This window comes from Dermacentor andersoni, chromosome 5 (assembly GCF_023375885.2).
Source record: "Dermacentor andersoni chromosome 5, qqDerAnde1_hic_scaffold, whole genome shotgun sequence".
Lineage (NCBI taxonomy): Eukaryota > Metazoa > Arthropoda > Arachnida > Ixodida > Ixodidae > Dermacentor > Dermacentor andersoni.
In genome coordinates, this window is record NC_092818.1 from 123308132 (window position 1) to 123328999 (window position 20868).

A 20868-nucleotide genomic window follows, 5' to 3' on the forward strand; every position below is an offset into this window, starting at 1 on the left:
AGTCATTACCATATTGTTATAACGCGTAGATTTTATGGAATCGACACCAACACTTTTAGGCCCCTTTACAGCCACGACATATTAACTTCACGGATCCCTTAGCACTAAACCCACAATTTTACTAAACGACTTTACAAAACTTTGGCCTTAGATGCCCTTGCGCCATTAAACTTCAATCATCAGCAACTTCACGGAACCCATCAGTCCACTGCGAGAACATTAACACTAGGATGGCGCTCTTTGGCCACATCTGGCCCTTACGCCATTAAACATCAATAATTTATTCGTTCATTCCGATTATATATTATGTGTTCGTACTATAAATCACGTTTCTCAAGAAACGTATGCCCTCCAGGTATTTGTTTTTTTCGCATTTCCATTTTCACGTTCTAATACGAAAGCAACGAGGCTGATGCATAGGCCACCATGCTGCGACCACATAAAATGTACCCGGCTATCATTATCACCTGCGGGATTTTTGATCGTTGATAACTCTTAGGTACATTATCCCCAACCAATGCCTGGCACATAACTTGAGGAAAAGAAACTGTCCATAACTTCAACCGCTGAAATAGAAGCAACTAAGCCGGCCCTGCAGTGTCACGGAGACATCCAAGAAGACTATTTTTGTCTTCACTTTAACCAGAAATAGATAGAAATAGAAATAGATGCAACGAGAAAAAAACACCCCTGTACCGTGCACTGTGTGCACGTTAGACAACCCCAGGTCATCGAAATGAATCCGGAGTCCCCCACTGCAGCGTTCCTCATTATTAGATCGTAGTTATGGCACGTAAAGCCGCATAATCTCATTTAAAAAGTTTTTTTAACGTTTCACCGGCATAGAAACAACTCCAGCATTTCCGTCTTTCCTCTCTGTCTTCACCTTCATTTTCTCTGAGTCAACAATATTGAGGGCGTGTCGTCGGGACTCTTTGAGCCGGAGTACTTGTTAATAATTCAGTATGATCTCCGGAATTTGTGACACCCAACGAATCGACTCCGCAGAACCGCCCATCCTTTCTCCTCTGGCGCCGCCATAATCGCAATGATTATTTAGGCTGGAGAAGCGTTAAAGCGTTCATGCCTGCGCGTTCGCGAATTCCCGACGACGATTGAAAAGATGAGGACAAAAGTAGAACCAGGACGCAGTTTCATGCATTCATATCACAGCAACATTTCTCACGGCGGCAGGAAGCACGACTCAATCTGAGCCGAAGTTGAAGCTTTAAGAAAAAGAGAGAGGGTTCAAAGGAAGCTCAAGTGATCAGCCCTGCTACATGGAGGGCTTGGTACTTCAGATGGGCTGTTTGAGAGGGCATGAAGAGGAGAATAGCGGAAGGGGATGAGACCAAAAAAAAGACATAAAATAGAAAATCTAGGAATAAATACACAAATCAAACCCAGATGACTGATAGGAGGCCAAAGGAAGCCTGTAAGACGGGAGGTGTAAGTAAAACAGCCGGGCCTTCATGGCTGAAATTGCGTTTTTAGTTCGGTCAAGGGCCCTGGAAGATCATTAGCCCATATTTGGCCGCGTATGCTAAGTAAACTCCTTGCTACTAATCGCGCAGTGGTATAATGGCGACAGTGACACATAACGGGCTCAATATTATGAAGTGCTCACAGGAAGTATCCTGGAAAGCGCAGAATACTACGAGCTAAACATGAATTAAACGAGAAGTGAAAACAGTGCCTCGGAAAAAAAAGGAAGAGACGAGTACACAAGACTGGCGCTTACTACCGGCTGAGGCTCATTGAAGAAACGCGGTAATTATTAGTGTAGCATGAGGCCAGCGTGAGATATCACATTCATGGTAGAGCAATCAAATATTAAAGATTCACCAGGGCTCCCGCAAGGAAACTACATCATAGCCATGCACCATGATAGATCCGCGCGGCCCATTATACCAGCGGTGATAACAGGCTATCGAGATAGCGCAGCACGACACTTGCCTCTATAAACTATACGTGAAGGCATGTTGAAGAAAGACGTTTGCTTATCCACCAACTAATACAAACCTGGAAAAAAAACTTGAAAAGCAAACAGTGCGCCGGTAACCAAAATCTCGAGGGAATATATAACCACAAAACATATACAGGTATTCTTGTGGTGTTTTACTTTTAGGTTTTCTTTTTTATATGAGCCAACTGGCCCCAGAAAGTGCTTTAATAAATCAACAACAGATACCGCACCACATGGTCGAAAAAAAAAGTGGAAAAATACTGATTCGTCTAGCTTGCTTATATTTTGATGCAATTATGCACCAAACCCCGAAGTACGAGAAGCTGTTTCTGCAGGTTTGCTAGCGTTAGTTTATTTCGAGATTAATTTTGCTGTGTAATGATTTATGTGGCAATTTCCTAGCGCTAGAGGACCTTCTGGGTGGTGAGTGGACAATTTCCACATACCATTTGCTCCGTAAACCCGTTCCACCATCGCTCTACATCGCCGCCAGCTTTCTCTCATTCTGCTCGAAATTATCCCACAGGCAACAAAGAAAAAGGGTCCCATGTTTGTTCTAAACGTCTACTGTCGGCTGAAAAGCGCGCCATCGGTCCTCAAACTGGTTTTGGAGCAAGCCACGCACGCAGCAGGCAACCATCCGCTTCTAATTGTGGGCGACTTTAATGCAGCCCACCCCCTCTGGGGTTATACGTACGCCAACCCCAGGGGAAACATGCTTCACAAAATAATTGAGGACATGGATCTCACGCTCGTCAACGATCCAAGGAATAGCACGACGCTCGGCACAAGTGTTCAAAGAGACACGAACCCCGACTTAACCCTCACCAGAAATATCCCCCAAGCTTGCTGGACCAATCTGGAGGAGTACCTAGGCAGCGACCACGCGCTGCTAGCCACCCCTCTCCATGAGCTCGAATACAAAGCCAGGATAGGCACGGCTCGCCTCACGGATTGGACCAAGCTACGGGAGATAAGAGAAGAGCTGCGAACGAACAGAGCCAACAGCTTCAGTCAATTAAGGACTGGATCACTCAGCTTCACCAGGATGTGAAGGCACACACCAAAATGCTTGAAACATCCACCACCACTCCAAGCATTGACGATCGCTTGCTCCACATGTGGGAAGCCCGGCGTAGCCTGCTGAAGCGTTGGAAAAGGCAAAGATTAAATCGCAAGCTCAAGAGGCGAATAGCACTACTCACACAAGAGGCTGCGGAATACGCTACCACGCTATGCCGAGAGAATTGGCTATCCCTCTGCGACAGCTTGAGAGGAAGACTGAGTACTTCCAAGACGTGGAAGTTATTGAGGTATTTAATCCACCCGGCCAGCAGCAAAACGGAATCCCACCACAATATGGCCCGAGTAATTCACCAATTTCCTGGAAACGAGGCGGACCTCCTTCTGGCTCTCAAAGCCCAGTACTTCCCCACACAGATATCGGAGCCTCTGCCACCCTACACCGGCACCCCTAACGAGCTCCTAGATGAGGACATTCATCTACATGAGGTAACAGCGGCGATAATGGGCTTGAGACGCCACACAGCCCCGGGAATGGACCAAATTACCAATAAGGCACTTATAAATCTAGACAGCCCCTCGCTAGTAGAGCTTACCGCTCATCTTAACGAAGTATGGAGGAAACCTTCCCGAGGACTGGAAAATAGCCGAGGTTCGTCTGATACCGAAGCCAGGCAAGCCACCAGCCATTGAGAACCTACGACCGATCTCCCTCACTTCGTGTGTAGGAAAGCTCCTAGAGCACATCGTTCTCAACCGGCTACAACCATTCCTGGAGGATTCGGGGAAACTTCCAACAACGATGATAGGATTCCGTCCACACCTCTCAACTCAAGACATCCTACTTCAGCTGAAAGAGGAGGTGATTGTACCAGCGACACGCAACTCCCCCACGGCTATTCTCGCCTTAGATCTTAAAGGGGCGTTCGATAACGTCAAGCACACAGCAATCTTACAGAGGCTAAACGCGCTGGGCTGTGGCGCCAGGACGTACTCCTATATCGGAGATTTCCTCTCAGATAGAAAAGCCATCCTAAAGGTCGGGGACAAAGCCACAAACCCCTTCCTACTGGGCGGGCGCGGCACACCACAGGGCGCAGTGTTATCCCCTCTCCTTTTCAATATCGCCCTAATAGGCCTACCGCCGCTCCTCGATAACATCCCAGGGATCCGGCATGGCCTATATGCCGATGACATTACCATCTGGTCGTCCACAGGGTCCATCGGGGAAATTGAGAACCGCTTGCAGGAAGCTGCAGACGTCATGCGGGCTCAGCTGCGCCCCCCAAAAGTCGGAGCTACTCCTGGTCTCACCGCGAAAGAAGCACAAATCCGACTGGCCCACTATCACCATACAACTGGAGGGACACACCATCGTTCCGTCTCAGAGCGTAAAGATATTGGGAATGGTTTTCCAGTCGGATCGCACCAATACAATATTAATTCAAAAGCTTAAAAATACAACAGCCCAAGTTACGCACATGATCCGGCGAATAACAACCAAGACAAGAGGCATGGGGGAGGCGGACACGCTTCGGCTTGTCCAAGCCTTCGTCGTGTCTCGAATAACTTACGCTATTCCATACGCCCTACTCAACGAGACGGAACTGAAGAAAATCAACACAATGATCAGAAAGGCATATAAGCAGGTGATGGGCCTGCCAACCAGTACGTCCACAGAACGCCTACTACGACTAGGTGTGCACAACACGGCCGAGGAGCTGATCGAGGCACATTTATCCAGTCAGCGAACAAGGTTGGCGGTTACGGAAGCAGGGAGGTCCATTCTCTTACGCCTGGGGCTCTCTGCCCCTCTGAGCCATCCGCCGCCTCAGACTGTGAGCTTACCCCATGCCATCCGGAGAAACATCAGCGTACGTCCTCTACCTCGCAATATGCACCCAGTGCACCACGCAGAGCGAAGGGAGGCCCGCGCCCTGGCCATACACAAGCGATACGGGACTTTACCCTCTACAGCCTACACGGACGCGGCTTCTTACTCCAGACGCGCAGCCACAACAGCCACCGTAGTCGTCAACACAGAACATCGGAGCAGCATTCCGCTGACACGAAACAATCCCCTCCAAGCCGAGGAAGCGGCCATAGCCCTCGCGCTCTCCCAAACAGAGGTTGAAGTCATAGTGACCGACTCCCAACAGGCGTGCCGCAACTTTGCTAGTGGCAGAATTCATACCACTACGCTCCGGATCATCAATCAAAAGCCGCCAACGAAATCAGTCATGATCATCTGGGCGCCAGCTCATCAAGGCATTCCTGGCAACGAGGTCGCCAACCACGTGGCTCGAGATCTGACCCACCGAGCCGACGCCGAGGAATCTGAACCCGAGCGCATGCACCCTCTAGTCTCTTACCAAGACATCACACAACACTACAAGCTAACCCGCAGAACATATGCACCCCCACACAAGTCACTACCTAGAGAGCAGGAGCGATTCCTCCGAGCTCTACAGGTTAATACATTCCCCCACCCAACCAGAAATCACCTCATAGACCCTACAAAATTCTCTCCGCAATGCCGCTTCTGCGCAGAGCCCGGGTCCCTCTGGCACATAGTAGGGGGTTGCAGAGCGGCACCATTAAATCCTCCGAACCCTTACCCCACTAACGAGCTTTGGGAGAGAGCCTTGGCCAGCTCCGACCTCGAGGATCAGCAACGGCTGATTGCGAGGGCCCAGGACGCGGCCCGAGCTCAAGGCATTCTGGAATGAGGACGCCTCTCCGAAGCTTCATTCACCGAATAAAAATGTTTATTCTCTCTCTCTCTCATTCTTCGATCAATATTAGGAAAATCATTGTACTGACAGTCACCGCTACTTAACAAATGCTGCAGCGGACAATGTTTAAGTAAGTCCGTTTTCTAGCCTGCCCGAATTTCGTTCCTTTTGCTTCAGTCAGCGTGCTCTTGAGGAGTTGACTTTACACCGAATAAACGGTCCGCCCAGTACAGAGGCAAATTATTTAAGTTCTTGGCCTCACCCACCATCAACCCAAAAAGCAGCACGTGCTCTAATGTTGTTTCGAAAATAAACGGACCTGAAGAGGCACATGTGTGTGTCCATTGCAGTGTATGAGAACTCTGTTTCCTTTCTTTTTTCAATCCTTCACCCCATTTCCCGCGTGCAGGGTAGCCAACCTGAAGTCTATTTGATTAGGCTGCATGCCTTTTCTTGCTTATTTGCATTATTATTATTATTATTATTATTATTATTATTATTATTATTATTATTATTATTATTATTATTATTATTGCCTACAATTGCCCAACAGTAACAGCTCCGAATATGTTCCGTGAACTTGGCCTACCGAACTTTCCTTCATTGATTATAGAAACCGTCGTCGTCAAACATTTTCGGAATTCCTCATTTAAACAAAGAAGTGCCGCCACAGGAGAACTTAGAAAATACGTCAGGTATGTAGTTCCTCGTTCAGCCACAACGTATAGTGCCGCCAGACGCTGTGCATATGTGCCGGACATGCTTAACAAATTACCAGATGAAATTTTTAATGAGACATCGAAAAGTACGCTGAAAGAAATATTAAAGCCGCGATGGGGAAATCAACCTCCAGAACGTTTTTGCCAGCAGAATATTTACCTGAATTTCCTTCGTTTTAGGTAGCGTAAACAAATGTTATCTTGTTCTTCTCCATTTTTTTCTTTCATTTTTCTACATGTCTCATCAATTTCTTTTTTCTTTTTTATTTTTCGCCATGTGTATCATTTTCATGGGCACGGTCCTACAAGCCAACTGAGACTTAGACAGGCCTGTTTATGTTCTTTTGCGTTTTTGATGGCAATAAACATTATTATTATTATTATTATTATTATTATTATTATTATTATTATTATTATTATTATTATTATTAATTAGTAGTTACCCGCCGTAGTTGATTAGTGGCTATGGTTTTGGGCTGCTAAGCACAAGGTCGCGGGATCGAATCCTTGCTGTGGCGGCCGCATTTCGATGGGGGCGAAATGCGAAAACACATGTGTACTTAGATTTAGGTGCACGTTAAAGAACCCCAGGTGGCCCGAATTTCCGGAGTCCTCCATAATCAGATCGTTGCTTCGGCACCCAAAACTCCATAATTTAATTTAACTACTACTACTACTACTACTACTACTACTGCTAAATATTAATCATTTTTATTGCTTGTGTTTCAGCAGAATAGAGTGTTGGGCCTGCCAAAGCCATAATTGCCTTGAGGGATATCTATCTATCTATCTATCTATCTATCTATCTATCTATCTATCTATCTATCTATCTATCTATCTATCTATCTATCTATCTATCTATCTATCTATCTATCTATCTATCTATCTATCTATCTATCTATCTATCTATCTATCTATCTATCTATCTATCTATCTATCTATCTATCCTTCACTTCCCGCCCCAGTGATATCCTAATGTTACAGCTCCTCCTTCATGAGCGCAAGGAGAAGGCTTCGAATCAATGAGTGTCAAGCACAACGCGCCGCTCCTTACTTATTTCTTTATGCCATATAAGCTCGCGCACTTTGTGCGTCTACTTTGTGGGCACTTCGTGCGCTCGGCTAATGCTGTAAAAATTCTCGATTACTGCTTCTAGAACTTTGCCAATGGACATAGTTGATTCGATAATCACGGAAAGTTAGTAAGTATGAAATTACTTTAGCTCCCGTTGTCGGCGACCTTCAAGTGACCTTGAGTCAAAATCCGGGCATTCAAACGAGAACATCCGGGAAAGTTGTTAGAACAAAACGAGATCATCCGGGCAACCAGTTAAAACAAGAAAATGCGGTCTCTATCCCCCGACCTTTTGTGCAGTACCGCATTACATACGCTAGTTACTGCACAAACAAGTTACAAGAATTATTACTTCCAAATTCTTCCTAATGTTTGTTCCCAGTATCACTCAAGCTGTAACTTCTAGTACGCTGAAGCCTTCTTTTTTTTTTTTGCCTTTTCCAATAGCGACGTTCAAAAGGCAGATACAGGGCACCATACAATTCATTGTCATCTTTTTGCGCCAGCGGCCCGCGAGCTCCGCGGCGTGGGTTTTGAGTCGCCTCGAGAGATGGCGCCACGCTGCGTGGCGTCTCCTTCAGGCGCCTATACCCGCCGCGCTTGCTTAGCGGTTATGGTGGTGCGCTGCTATATGCACAAGGCCGCAGGATGAAATCCCGGCCGCCGCTGCCGCATTTCGATTGAGGTGATATGGAAAAACGCCCGTGTCTGATGCATTAAGGGCACCTTAAGTTTGACCACCTGGTGGTCAAACTTAATCCGGAGTCCTCCAATGTGGCGTGCCTCATAATCAAATCGGGATTTTAGCACGCAAAACCCCAGAATTCAATCCAGTCTTCTTCTAGCTGGGCAGTGTGCTCTGTCTCCCTGGCGTCTTTCGTTGCGTGTCGTGTGACCTTTAGCCGTTTTTCTTCTTCTAGCTGGGCAACGTCCACATGGACCAGTGCGCAGTATGATCGTGGCGTGGTGTAGTGGGGTGTAGTGTGCCGTTGCCAACATGTACTACACCCATTTCGAGGTTGTGGCTAGTATCATCTCCAACCAATCTGCTTGCCAGTTGCCATTTCTCGCTTACATCTACTCTCGTTGACGGGAGACCCAGCAATTTTTTTTTATTTTCAGCGTTCAAAATTTGGCGTATACCAGCAATCCTGTGTGTTTTGGCTTCGTGACGTAATTTGGCAAGCCAACTCATTTAAGTCTCAGGTTAGGCATGGCGCTTCCCTGCACATGAACCCACCGTGGTTGCTCATTGGCTATGGTGTTAGGCTGCTAAGCACGAGGTTGCGGGATCGAATCCAGGCCACGGCGGCTACATTTCGATGGGGGTGAAATGCGAAAAGACCCGTGTACTTAGATTTAGGTGCAGGTTAAAGAACCGCAGGAAGTCGAAATTTTCGGATTCCCCCACTACGGCGTGCCTCATAATCAGAAAGTGGTTTTGGCACGTAACACCCCATAATTTTTTTCCCTGCACATGAGGCCGTTACCGACATTTCTTTTCGGCAGTGCTTACTAAGAATGTCTGCTGCATTTCTTGCTCGTAATCTTCAGACTCATCCTTCCGTGCATAGATGTGTAAACATGGATAAAATAGTGTATATTCGTGTCGTTTATTATTCTAAGTCGCTTGACCTTTCTTTTTTTTTTCGCTCGTGCATACTGCAACTAATATATCATAATGAATACCTAATAGAAAGAGGGATTTTTCTATGGGCCGCGAACACGTTTTCTATAACGGGCACATGGCACTAGTTTAGATTGCTGTCATCTCCGTGCCACAGTGTCCTCTCCGCGGGGCAAAGTAAACTTGGCAAATGCCTCATCTTGTTCTCGTCGTGGTAACCTGTGTCATCACCATCCGTGATAATCAAAGAGAATGGTGTGACACGACAGGGTACAAGCTTTGTATCCGGCCTCACCAATAAACAACCACGAAAAGGCACTCAACTCTATTGCCGACAAAGGGACTCTCTTCTATATCACTAACGTAGATGCGACGCAAATATTTGCTGAGCCTCTCGTACTACTGCCTCTTAGTGGCAGTCAACTATAACGCGCTTCCACGTCCCCAATCTTGTCGCGCTGAAGAAGATACAAACTTAGGTGTGCACTTACTTCGACTAGAAGACGCGGAGCTGCGCGCGCAGCTCTTATGTGTATGCAGCCTATCCGATTATACGACGCTGCCCTGTAAGTCTTTCCTCTCGGTTGTTTTTCGCGGGAACCGAGCACCGCTATGTATTCCACTTCTCAAACTCTTCAGCACTACATCATAGAGGCTTCAACGTCCAAAGCCAACAGGCGCCTTCTCTTTGCCAGCGCGGGCGTTTCTTCGATCATTAATAAGTAATGCTTTGCTGCCTCACGCCACTCCTGTTGGGGAGGCGGATATTGGCTTTCCCGCCGTTGCTATCATATTTAATATACTTTCATTGCCTCTGAAGTCTCGAGAGCAAGAATTCGAGAAAGTCGTCGCCTGAGAATACCGCGCCTTTTCGAAACTACAAACGCAGCTTTGACATGCGGATGGCTGTGCGAGGCGCCAGCTCTGGCAGTGTTTTTGTGAACTTCATACGCACTTCAAGAAAATGCCTACAGAGTGTGTCTTATATAGTAAAACGTTCAACAAATCATTACAGGCGGCGTACATACACATCAAAGCTAATGCGATTGTATTAAAACCATGGCCATGTAACCAAAACAGCCCTTTGAAAGTAAAGAAGAAAACCGTAGTTTAGTAAACAATATTTTATGCTCTGGTATCTGCACTAACCAGCGAACAAATTTACAACGCTCCTCGTGTAATGCGGAACTACTTGTCAGTCTTCGAGAACCACTTCAGTATACCAAACGCTTTGGCGATATTAGCCCAAGCTACATTCAAATGAAGTGTTTCGAGAAATATAAGAGCGCCTTGTTGGACTAGATGGCACATGGCTATACTAGGACAATGCGAGCGAACTTGACAAATGGGAAAAATCGAGGAGCAGACATAGACAAAGTGACAGGAAGGTGGCTGGCCTCTGGCCTTATCACGGTTTCGAGAAAACCTTGACAAGGCCAGAGGTCGTTGCACGCATGATGTCGCAAACACATGACTCCGTTTTTATGAAAAAGGGACTTTTTGAGGTGGAGACCTTCGTAAAAAAAGAAAGACAACAGATACGTTTTCTTTGTCACCAGTCGCTCTTGGGTTTCCATCTGTTCTGTACATTTTGCTTCTGTCTGTCTGTCTCTGTCTGTCTGTCTCTGTCTGTCTGTCTCTGTGTGTGTGTGTGTGTGCGTGCGCGTGTGCGTGTGCGTGTGTGTGTGCGTGTGCGTGTGTGCGCGCGCGTGTGCATGTGCGTGTACGTGCGTGTGTGCGTGTGTGTGTGTGTGTTTGTGTGTGTGTGTGTGTTTGTGTGTGTGCGTGCGTGTGCGTGGGCGCGTGAGCCCTTTTGACTTGGAGACACTAAAAAGAAACAATAAATAAGCTTATACTGGCACAGTACTGTATTACAAGTCTAATTTCTTTAACTTAGCCATTACAGGTTCATTATTAAATAAGATCATGAAGGCCGACGTTCAATTTTCTTAATTTGGTGCCGGAACATCAGCCCAAGTACGTCAGTGTGATGTGGATTTCAAAATTGTTCTTCTTTCGTGTTTGCTCCTCGTCTGCTCCTCGTCTGCTTTCGGTCGCGAAAGTTGCCAAGTTCCTCATTTATCTCCGAAAGAATTCAGTATAGTCCATTTTTTACCGGTAAACATTTAACTAAGCCTGAGTAGACGTCCACAAATTTAATCACATCACATCGATCTGGTGCAGGAATTTTAAAGCAGCCTCGCCAGCCATCTTTCACTTTGTGCGCCTTTTCTGGCTTTCCCAGCCTCTCCTTATGGTAAGAGTGTTTCTTTTTGTATTGTACAAGGCCAATTTACAGGTACAGATGAAATTAATGTTTCTCTTTAGTGCCCCTTAATTCACGTTGTTTTAAATGTGCTCTCACAGCAGACCCTTACTGAAGCCCTCGGATGTCGCGAGATTGCTTCCGTATAAATAGTATTTGCTGCTATACTATGCCTTAAGGCAGCCCTGCTAAAGAAAAAAAAGTATCGACGTGTATGTTGTAGTTAAAACAGATAGTTTCGTGTACTGGCGTAAAAACTGTACCAGCGGGCGATGCTGCAGCAGGTTAAGCAATACCCGGCAGTGAGTCCTGGTCGTTCAGCGGAAGCCGCGACTTTCGTGCGTGGGAAAGCTCACCTTTGTAAAATTCACACCTGACGCGGCTGTTTGATCATGTTTCTCGAATTCCGTAATGGACAAACACCTCTGTATTTAGTTTCCATTTACCTGGCTGGGCACAAACTGCGGTAAACGAATTAGGGAAATGACAAGATGAGAAGCACCTTTCAGCGGTAGGCTGAGGCACCCTACTGCGCGAGCGTTACCCGCCGAAAAGTACTGCATTGCTGCATAGGGACCTTTGCGGCCTGAATGTGCCACGGTGGCTTCGTCTGATTCCTGGCTGGCGTTGGCTTCCCATGAGAACGCGAGAGCTACTCACTCCTAACCAGTCCGTTCCACAGCCATTCGCTAATGAGGCCCGTCGACTTTTTATTTATTTATTTATTTGAGTACCCTAAGGGCCCGTTAGGGCATTACATAGGGGGGGACGAAAAAGTTCATGCATGAGTGAAATGTGTACAATGCAAATATATGAAGGCATTAGGAACCATAAAGCACACAATGCTCAGTTGCTTATGCTCAATTGTAAGGCTGATGATATGATGCCACGTTTTAGACCCTTATTCAAATTCCGAGAGCTTTTGCGACTAGGATTTGTTCGTTGTAGATGATCCAGAATAGCTCGATCACCTCTTGTGTGCTTTGTGAAACCCGCCGCGGTGGCTTAGCGGCTACGGCGTTGCGCTGCTAAGCACGAGGTTGCGGGATGGAATCTCGGCCACGGCAGGCGCATATTCATGGGGGCTAAATTCAAAAACGCCCGTGTCCCGTGCATCGGGGGCACGTTAAAGGACCCTTGTGGTCGAAATGAATCCGGAGTCCCCCGCTACGGCGTGCCTCAATCAAACCGGAGTTCTGGCCCGTGAAACACCAGAATTCAACTCACTGCTTTGTGAGGGCTTACGATGCGGTTAGGTTACATTTAACGACATCATAACAAGAAAAAAATGCAACAAGTGGGATTACTATGAATCAAAAGGATACAATGTCTTACAACGGAAACAGTCCTTCAGTGTTACTGTGAAAAGTACAGCCGTCTCCGAGCCCGCAAGTGTTCTCTTAAGTAATGTTGTGAACAAAATTATTAGATCAAATCTGTCGCGAAAAACCGAGGCATGTGTTAAACTAATACACGCGCCTCCTATCCCCAACGTAAGTACTACTGTCTGCGCATACCCAAGCTCCGACAGTAGTTCTTAATTTTTACGCAATATTCCGCACCTGTGAAATAGCACAATCGTATTGCAGCGCCTCTTCTTCTGTGTACTTTTGCTAACACCTTTTGTGCCCTTTCTATGTGGTTTATGCAACCAGGTAATCGAGAAAAAGAAGTGGCTGTTGAATTTTCCACAAACATTGACGAGGCGAGGCAGAAGTGACTGTCGTAAGGAACTCAGTAATACCGTAAGAACAATGCTGCGTCCGAACAGGAAATGTCTTCAATGAAAAGCTAATGTGTGCTTTAGCTATATTGTGTCATTTGTCGGCAGTATACGACTGATATATGTCTCAGGGGCCTTCGGATTGCCTCGAAGATTAGCAATAATATTCATGAATTTTATTATTATATTAGACGGAAAATGTCCTTGTGACAAGACAGGCTCGGTATATTTGCGATAGAAAAGAAACATCCATAAATAAAACCGCAAGAACTGATCCTTATGAAGACGCCAGCAAAGCTTTATACATAATGCAGGCGACGGGTGAAACTGCATTAAACTCTGACAAAGATGCCATTGCATTGCCAAGACTGTGGCTGTACCAGTATTTTTGAAAGAAAACGAATTTTCGAGAAACCGCAGTTATTGCCACCTCTGCATGCATCGAAGAAAATGGTTGATTCTCCTTAAGCACAACTGCACGTTTGATGCTAACATCCCATTACCGCACTGAGATGTGCGACTGGCGAATTGGCATCAATGATTCCACAGCTCTGAGCTTGCCTCTGTGCCACTTTATCGCTAATAACAACGCCAGCAAAGTAGCAGTACGAAATACAAAGCGCCGGTTGAGGCCGCTTTGAAGAGCACAAGAAAAATAAACAAAATCAAAAACAACCTCCACCCCACGCATGCTGGCGGAGAAAAGTCATCATCCTAATTTTCAACGCCCGCTCGTGGGGTGTTCCACCGCGCACACCTGGAGTTTCCGATAGCGCAGATCACGCGAACGTCCTAGCTGCACTGTGCTATGTGCTTTCCTTTGTGCACCCCCTTCCCCCCTTCCCCACAACCCACTTCTCTCTCCACCCATTCTCTATCCAATCGGGGATTTTCCTTTGAAATTTTAAACGTTTCTGCTGTGCAGTACCCTTGCTGTTTTGTTATTGTTTTTGGGCATATTTACTTACGCACAGAATAAGACAAAATAGAAGAAACCCTCACTATGATTTGGCTCATTTCTCTCTTGCTTTGTCGAAAGCAGCAGCGTGAGGAAGGTGCACACTGCTTGTATAGAGTGTACGTGTACGGATTGATTTTGCCGACTCTCTCTATTTTCTCTAAGTTTTCTTATCAACCGGCGCCGGTGCATGTGATAAGAGAGATATGCGCGAGAAAGAAACGGAAAAGCAAATAAAAGCTATTGAATATTACGCAAAAATAAAAGGCGGGCGGAAACAGATAGCGCAGTAGCTGAGCCTGCGCCCCTTTTATAGATGGCTTGCCCTGAAGCACTCGTGCTTAACGTGAAGCATGCATTACGGGAAATCGACCTGCTTTCTAGGAACAACGCGCATGCAGAATTGCTGGAGAGTTCGCTGGGCCACTCCATTTGTTTCCCCTTCCTAGTTCCTGAGGATTTCGGTAAAACTTCGTGCTGTTGTCACGTTTTCCGCCTCCTTGCTTATGTATTGGCCCGGAAGCTATACCGAGACCAGTGCCTGCAACGGGCCGCTCTGCATATATCTGGCACGCTCCCAGACTGACTTCGCCATACCCACTTCCAGTCCAATCGGGTGCCTCTTGTCAGCTTGCCATTTGAAATAAATTCGGCCACAGACCTCCCGAAGCAAATCGTGCGGCAGACAATGGTGTGATAACGTAAAGAACGAACTAAAGAAAGAAAGAAAGAAAGAAAGAGAAAAGAGGACACGAACTTAATAATGGAGAAGTACTACCGCAAATAAACATCCAACACAATATTTCAAGCTGGCAATAGATATTGTGTCGTGAAGAGTCTTTTGGTGCGAAAAATTCACTCCAGATCTTTTCAAAGCAGTATCGGTGGTGTATTATTTACGGCAAGGTATCCAGAGCACCTCTCAATGTAAAACTCTAGAGCAGGCGCATCACGATTTTTCTCGCGTTCCATAGTAATTGTATACGCTGTTAACAAAGTTTGGGAAAAACTGCACAGTCATCCGGCTTCTTGCATTTCATCTGTTGCAAACCTCGGTCTACTGGGAGTGTTACAGAATGAAATGAGAGAGAGAGAGAGAGGAATGCAGGGAGGTCAGCCAGACCAGCCTCCAGTTTGCTGCCCTACACTGGGGTAAGGGAAAGGGGGAACAGAAAAAGGAAAGCGGTATATAGGGAACACTGTGCGTGCACGCAGCAGAGCGCCTTGAAATCAGTCAAGTCCAAACAAGTGCTCCGTCGATACGTTAGGCTGCCGCCATTCTGCTGTCTAAAGCTAATCTTGGTGCTTCCCCATAGCTAGTGATGCACGTCGAAGTCACATGCGAAGACCAAGGAGCCTGTGGTCGTCACCAGTACGTTGCACTACGTGGCAGTATATTGATAAGGTAAACCCCACCCTATTTTACTTCAGTGCGAATAGAATGCTGCGTGTGGGCCATGATGCTTACTCAAGACTTGCAACTACGGAATTGAGAGCATCCAGCACTTGCATTGCACTTCGCGCTGACGCAGTGGGTAGCTTATTTACGAGCATTCGAAAAGTATTCATGAGAGACCGGAGCATCATGACCACTTGCCGGTCTTCTTCGGGCAAATTGTCAAGAACCCGCGCTGTACACTCTACAGCTTTGCGCAGCTGTATCATTTGACGAGGCTCCGGCTCCGGCTGTGGCATCGACCGTGGCATTGGTTGCGGCTTCGGTTGTGACTTTCGCTGTTTTTCTGGCTCTGGCTGTTGCTTTAGTAGTGCGGACCAAGTTGTATTGTTCTCCGCCATGACCTTGTCAGATTTAGATTGGATTGCACCACGTCTATGGGGCATAGGATAAGGTGTCGTCGAATGGGGCGTACTCTTCACAGAGGCATCAGCGTTCTTTGAAGTCCGACGGCGTCGGGAGCGTCGCTTTATGACGGCCGAAACAGCTTCCCGACGAGAAAATCGGTCTCTCGCTATCTGTTTCAAAATCGCCTTTTTCTTGTTTATTTTGGGGCTGCACAACAGCCTGCAGCGTGGGGCTCGCTGCAGCGTGAGAAAGCTCTCGTGTTCTCGCACACGGTGCTCACGTGTCCCAGCCTCATACAATTGCGGCATTGCAGTTGCCTTGGGATGAATGGTCGCACAGGGTGTTTAAAGCGACCCACCTTGACGTGCGAAGGGAGAGTCTCGCCCTTGAAAATTATTTTCACACAGCGCGATGTGCCGAGGCGATACACATGGGTTATGGCGACGCCATCAATGGCAGGCTTCACTAGAATCGGCAAGTCAGCACTGAAGATGGAGACGTCCACGTCGTAAATGACACCGGTAGTGAAACCACTGTTCAGGGGGGTGTACGAGCGAAGCGTAATGCCACCAAGTTCTGTAAATTTAGTCAAATTTCTCAGCGCAGTCTCATGTGTGACGTCAATAACCAACAAATCTTTTCCGTGGTTTGACTCTAACGTCTCTGACCTGATTCGGCGCCGCCGCTTCAAGCTGCACCGATACAGACTGTCTCTTGAGCCGCCTTAGTCCTTCGGTAGCGAGCTCTGGTAAAAATAGAATGGTGCTGACTGCGGTATTTTGAGTTGGTCCTACCGTTAGCGTGCTCACAGACATGGATGCCCTGGTGTTGTGTCTTCGTTTCGAATTGCGGCTCCGCACAAGCTTGAAGGCGTCATCGGAGAAGTGTTCCCTGCTGAGCGAGTAGACGCTGGTGTCATCGCCGTCGGTGTCGCTCTGGAGGCCGGTCCGCTTCCTAGATGCAGCCGCCGCTGAAGTCGCCATTCCCGGCAGAAGCACGGGGACGTCAACTTGCATCCACGCCACGAACCGTGGCGGCTCTCCAGAGATGTAAGCAGAAATCAGGAGATAACAGCTGAGCTATATAAATGGCGTCCTGGCTCACAGTCTCTGCAAGAGGGCAAGTTAATAAGAACAGGCTGTTGGTTTTGACCTCTTTACGTGTATCTCTGCTGCCAGCTCCATTTGAATAGGATAGAAAAGCTTTTTGTTTGTTGCTGGCGTCTCACATGTGTGTACGCCCGTTATCTATCGAAAATGTAACACAGCACGGCAAAAAGAATAAAATAATATAAAAGCCTGGCAACGTACTGGAAGCATGGCGTTAGTAGGTAGTCTCGTGATAACAACTTTTACCTCTTCGAAATTTTAAAGTTTTTCACTGGGTGCAGCAATATTGTCAGCGGAAGTCTTTCAAACGAGCTAATTATTCGCCAAGTGCCTATACAAAATTGTTTGTGTCACACGATCGAAGCCCCCTTTACACTGGAGACATTTCTTTATGTAATACCTGCTACGCTCTAACTGCAAGTGCTGCGAGTCATAAGTTGTAACAGCGAGTGTGTTTATACAAGACTGTCACAACACCATGTTGAAATAAGCGGTACTGGCTACTCCTTCGCATATCAAATGAATAGAATACGCTTGCGAAGGATTCCATGCAAGTGAGGATGGTTGGATGTTCTTACCGCGTCACACCATAGTCCCATTATTGTGTCGGTAGAAGTTTGACCAGAAGCGATTTCGTGCTCGAAAGAAAGAAGCATATATAGAGTAGACAATTGGTTAACCGCTGTTGCCTGTTTATAGTTTCAATAAGACAAAGAGCTGTTTCTTATGCAAAAGGACGCACGTTTCAGGCCCGTAATCATTTTATACCGCATGCATGCACAACCAGAAAACGTTCTACCCGTTTTTTTTTTATTTATTTGTATTGTATTGTATTGTATTGTATTATTTGTATTGGTATAAATGGTATTACTTACCATTTAGATGACGAATGATACCTTCGCACGCAAAGGCTCTCGCGTTACGCCACAACAAACTTGCTCGGAATAGAACACACAGTAAAAACTTGACTTCTTGCTTTTGATTCTTTCAACAATGTTTTTTCTGTGCGTCTTCACCGCTTGGGACGAGCGAGGACAGAACCTTATTACCGCGCCATGCGTTCGCATGGCGTACACGGGCATGTGTGGCATTCCGTAACGCCTCGCTCTTCCGCGGCGCCGTTTTCGTCGGCGATCTGTTCACGGACGTCGCAATGCTTGCGGTGTACCATTCGCCGAGAGGAGATGATATAAAAAGATTCAGTGACGGAATAAGAAAAGCAGTGGCGTTGCGTAGACGTCGGCGCCACTCATGAGTTTCGCGAGCAATTCTGGTTCGCGTGCTCATCAGGGAGTGCGTGCATTCCAGAGCACGTTGGCACACCGAGTTGTTTTCTCTCGTCGAGAACGAAGCGAGCGAGCTTTGGTGTGTCTGTGCGCCATTCCATACCAGACAGGCCGGCCGGCAGGCAGCCCAGGCAACAACAATGCGTGCCGCAAATGCGTAGACCCGTCCGCGCACTCGGGAGTGACGGATAGTCCTGATTGTTCCCGACTACTACACCGGCAGCAGCGAGCGCACCGTTTGTTTTCATTGTGTTTTTTTTTTGTCGCTTATCTTCTGGCGTTGTGAGGCTGCGGTGGTGAGAAACGGCAAACACGTCGCCGATACGCGACTAAAGCTAGAGCGGGCGATTACTCGCAACGCCTGTCCAGCTTTAATCCACTGCGCAACGTTGTTGTGCCAAGGCGCGCCCTTCTATTCTTGTGTTGGGCTCTCTTTTTCTCTGAAACATTTCTTTTTTTCGGCAACACTCCCACAGCTTTCGGTGCGCGAGATTTCGCGCCTCGTATACATTGTTCGCGCACGCGTCCTGTCCTCGTTGCGCGTACCTCAGCCGTCTGTTTCCCGCAGACTGCGCGTGCTCCTAGCGCGATCTCTCGACGCATGCCGGCGGCTTCGGAACTCGCGCCCCTGGCGGTTTCGCCCGAACTCCGGAGCGTGAGTCGCACGGACGGTTCGCGCATCGATTCGAAAACGCGCGGTCTCTCTCTCCCTCTCTCCATCTCGGCGGCGCCGGCATCGCTGGGAGAGGCGGCTCGCCAGAGCACTGGCATTGCGCGGCCCAGCCGGCGCTCACAGGGACGCAGCAGCAGCCCCCTATAGAGAGCTGGTGTGACCACGCGTATTGGCTTTCGCTTCGACTCGTGAAGTCCGCGTTGGACGGGCGCTACTCTCAACTTGGGACACGGAGTACACCTCTCGGAGAGGGTTGCCTCTCGCTAGGATACTCTCGTTCGCGAACTGCCGTGTGCGTGGGGACCATCGACGACAACTTTAGTTTTGTTTCTGCTTCTAGTTTTATTACCGGGGGGCGCGCGCTTTTGGATGTCGCGTGCCTAGCGCTGCCACGGCTCGGCGCTGTCCGACCGACCATCCGCCCGAAGAAGGAAGCGTTCTGATTGACGACCAAGGTCAGAGTACGCGAGAGGCAACGCGGCTCGTCGGCGCTTCAACTTTATCTTTAGCCGTTCTTTTTTTCTGACAGCGGACGAGGAGTGACATCGACGTTCGGACATCGCGGAAGACGGGACAGGCTACTCTTCTTTATTTTACCGTGTGATCTATCCGTCGCATACGAAGTGTTTCCGGTGTTGTGCGCGTTGTGGGTGTCTCGCGCACGTGCGCACCCGCTCACATACGGAGTAAAAGGAGTAGTGATGGTGCTGTGAGTCAAGGAAAGTTTTGTTCTGCGGTCGTCCCCATCTACTCTCTTTCTCTCCCTCTCTCTGGATAGTACATCGGCGTTGCAGTGACAACAGCTGTCTTTGAAGCATACGCAGCGCCTCTGGAATATACTACTCGTTTACGTAAACGTGACGTCCCACTTCCCTTCGCATCCCTGACATCCACTGTTCCTGCATAGCTCGCTGGTGTTTGTGTGTGTGTGTGTTCGTGTATGACCACCGATTTTCAATCATTGTTGCCGTCACGTCTTTCAACGGTGTCGTTGTCGGCTTGAAGAAAAGCGTGTGTTCGTGACTGGTGTGCGGGGAAATTTTTCTAATATCGCCTACGTTTTGCAGCTTCCAGCGACTGAGCTGCCTCTGCTGCGAAAAGCCCTCTTGAATTTTGAGTGAACGCTGGGTGCAACTATGACTTTGGGCCACGCGAGAAGAAGAATAAGACCGACGGGTGTTTTCGCCGTGTCATCGCTACTCCTGCTACTCTTCGTAACGACGGGAGAACCGTCTCATGGCAAAGGTACGTAGTTAGGACAGTCGAAGCGATGTCCTCGGCGCATTGCATAGAACGCACGCGTCTTGTCACGGTTGATAAGGGGCCATCGATTTTGTAATCACTGCACGAGCTCATTCTCAGCACGGAGGGTGACCTTTCCCAGTACGCTGAGAAATGTGATGACGTGGATAATTATTTCCCCCCACTGCTGATAAGTGGGTCATGCCAAGTCCTGAGACTGCACTGGAATGGTTGAAATGTGCTTCGCTTTCCAAAGTTTTATTTCTCTTTTTTTTTCAAGTACTAGAACTTCGCAAGACTACTGCGTCATTTTTGCTGCGTGTTTCAGATGAATGACTATTTTGACGCGACTATGCGAACCGTATGAATACTTACTAGAGCCGCGTTTTAGCCTCATTGTTTTGTCGTCGCGATGTCTCCATACAATCCAAGTGAAAAAAGAAACCGTAATGATCTTTTACCACAAAGCCTCGGTGATAACTTCAGCTCAATATTTACGTTGTGGTTTCCGCTTAATATACACTGTAGAAACTAAAAAAAGGGAAAGAATTATCACGGCAGTGACAAACAAAAATATTACCCCTCAAATAAATTTTGCTCTTCGGACACTCAAAATAACGGTCAGTATGTGTGTCACTGGCCACATATCACAACTCAAACAA

At 47.5% G+C, this 20868-nt stretch overlaps 1 protein-coding gene across 1 annotated transcript in view; it reads left to right on the plus strand.

Moving 5' to 3' along the window:
- The first annotated feature begins 19032 nt into the window (after positions 1-19032).
- LOC129385057 (uncharacterized) overlaps positions 19033-20868 on the plus strand; it is a 364778-nt gene continuing 362942 nt past the window's right edge. The window contains exon 1 of the mRNA XM_072288273.1: positions 19033-20209. Within this exon, the coding sequence (XP_072144374.1) occupies positions 20101-20209 (109 nt within the window). The 5' untranslated portion in view covers positions 19033-20100. The remainder of the gene's footprint in view (positions 20210-20868) is intronic.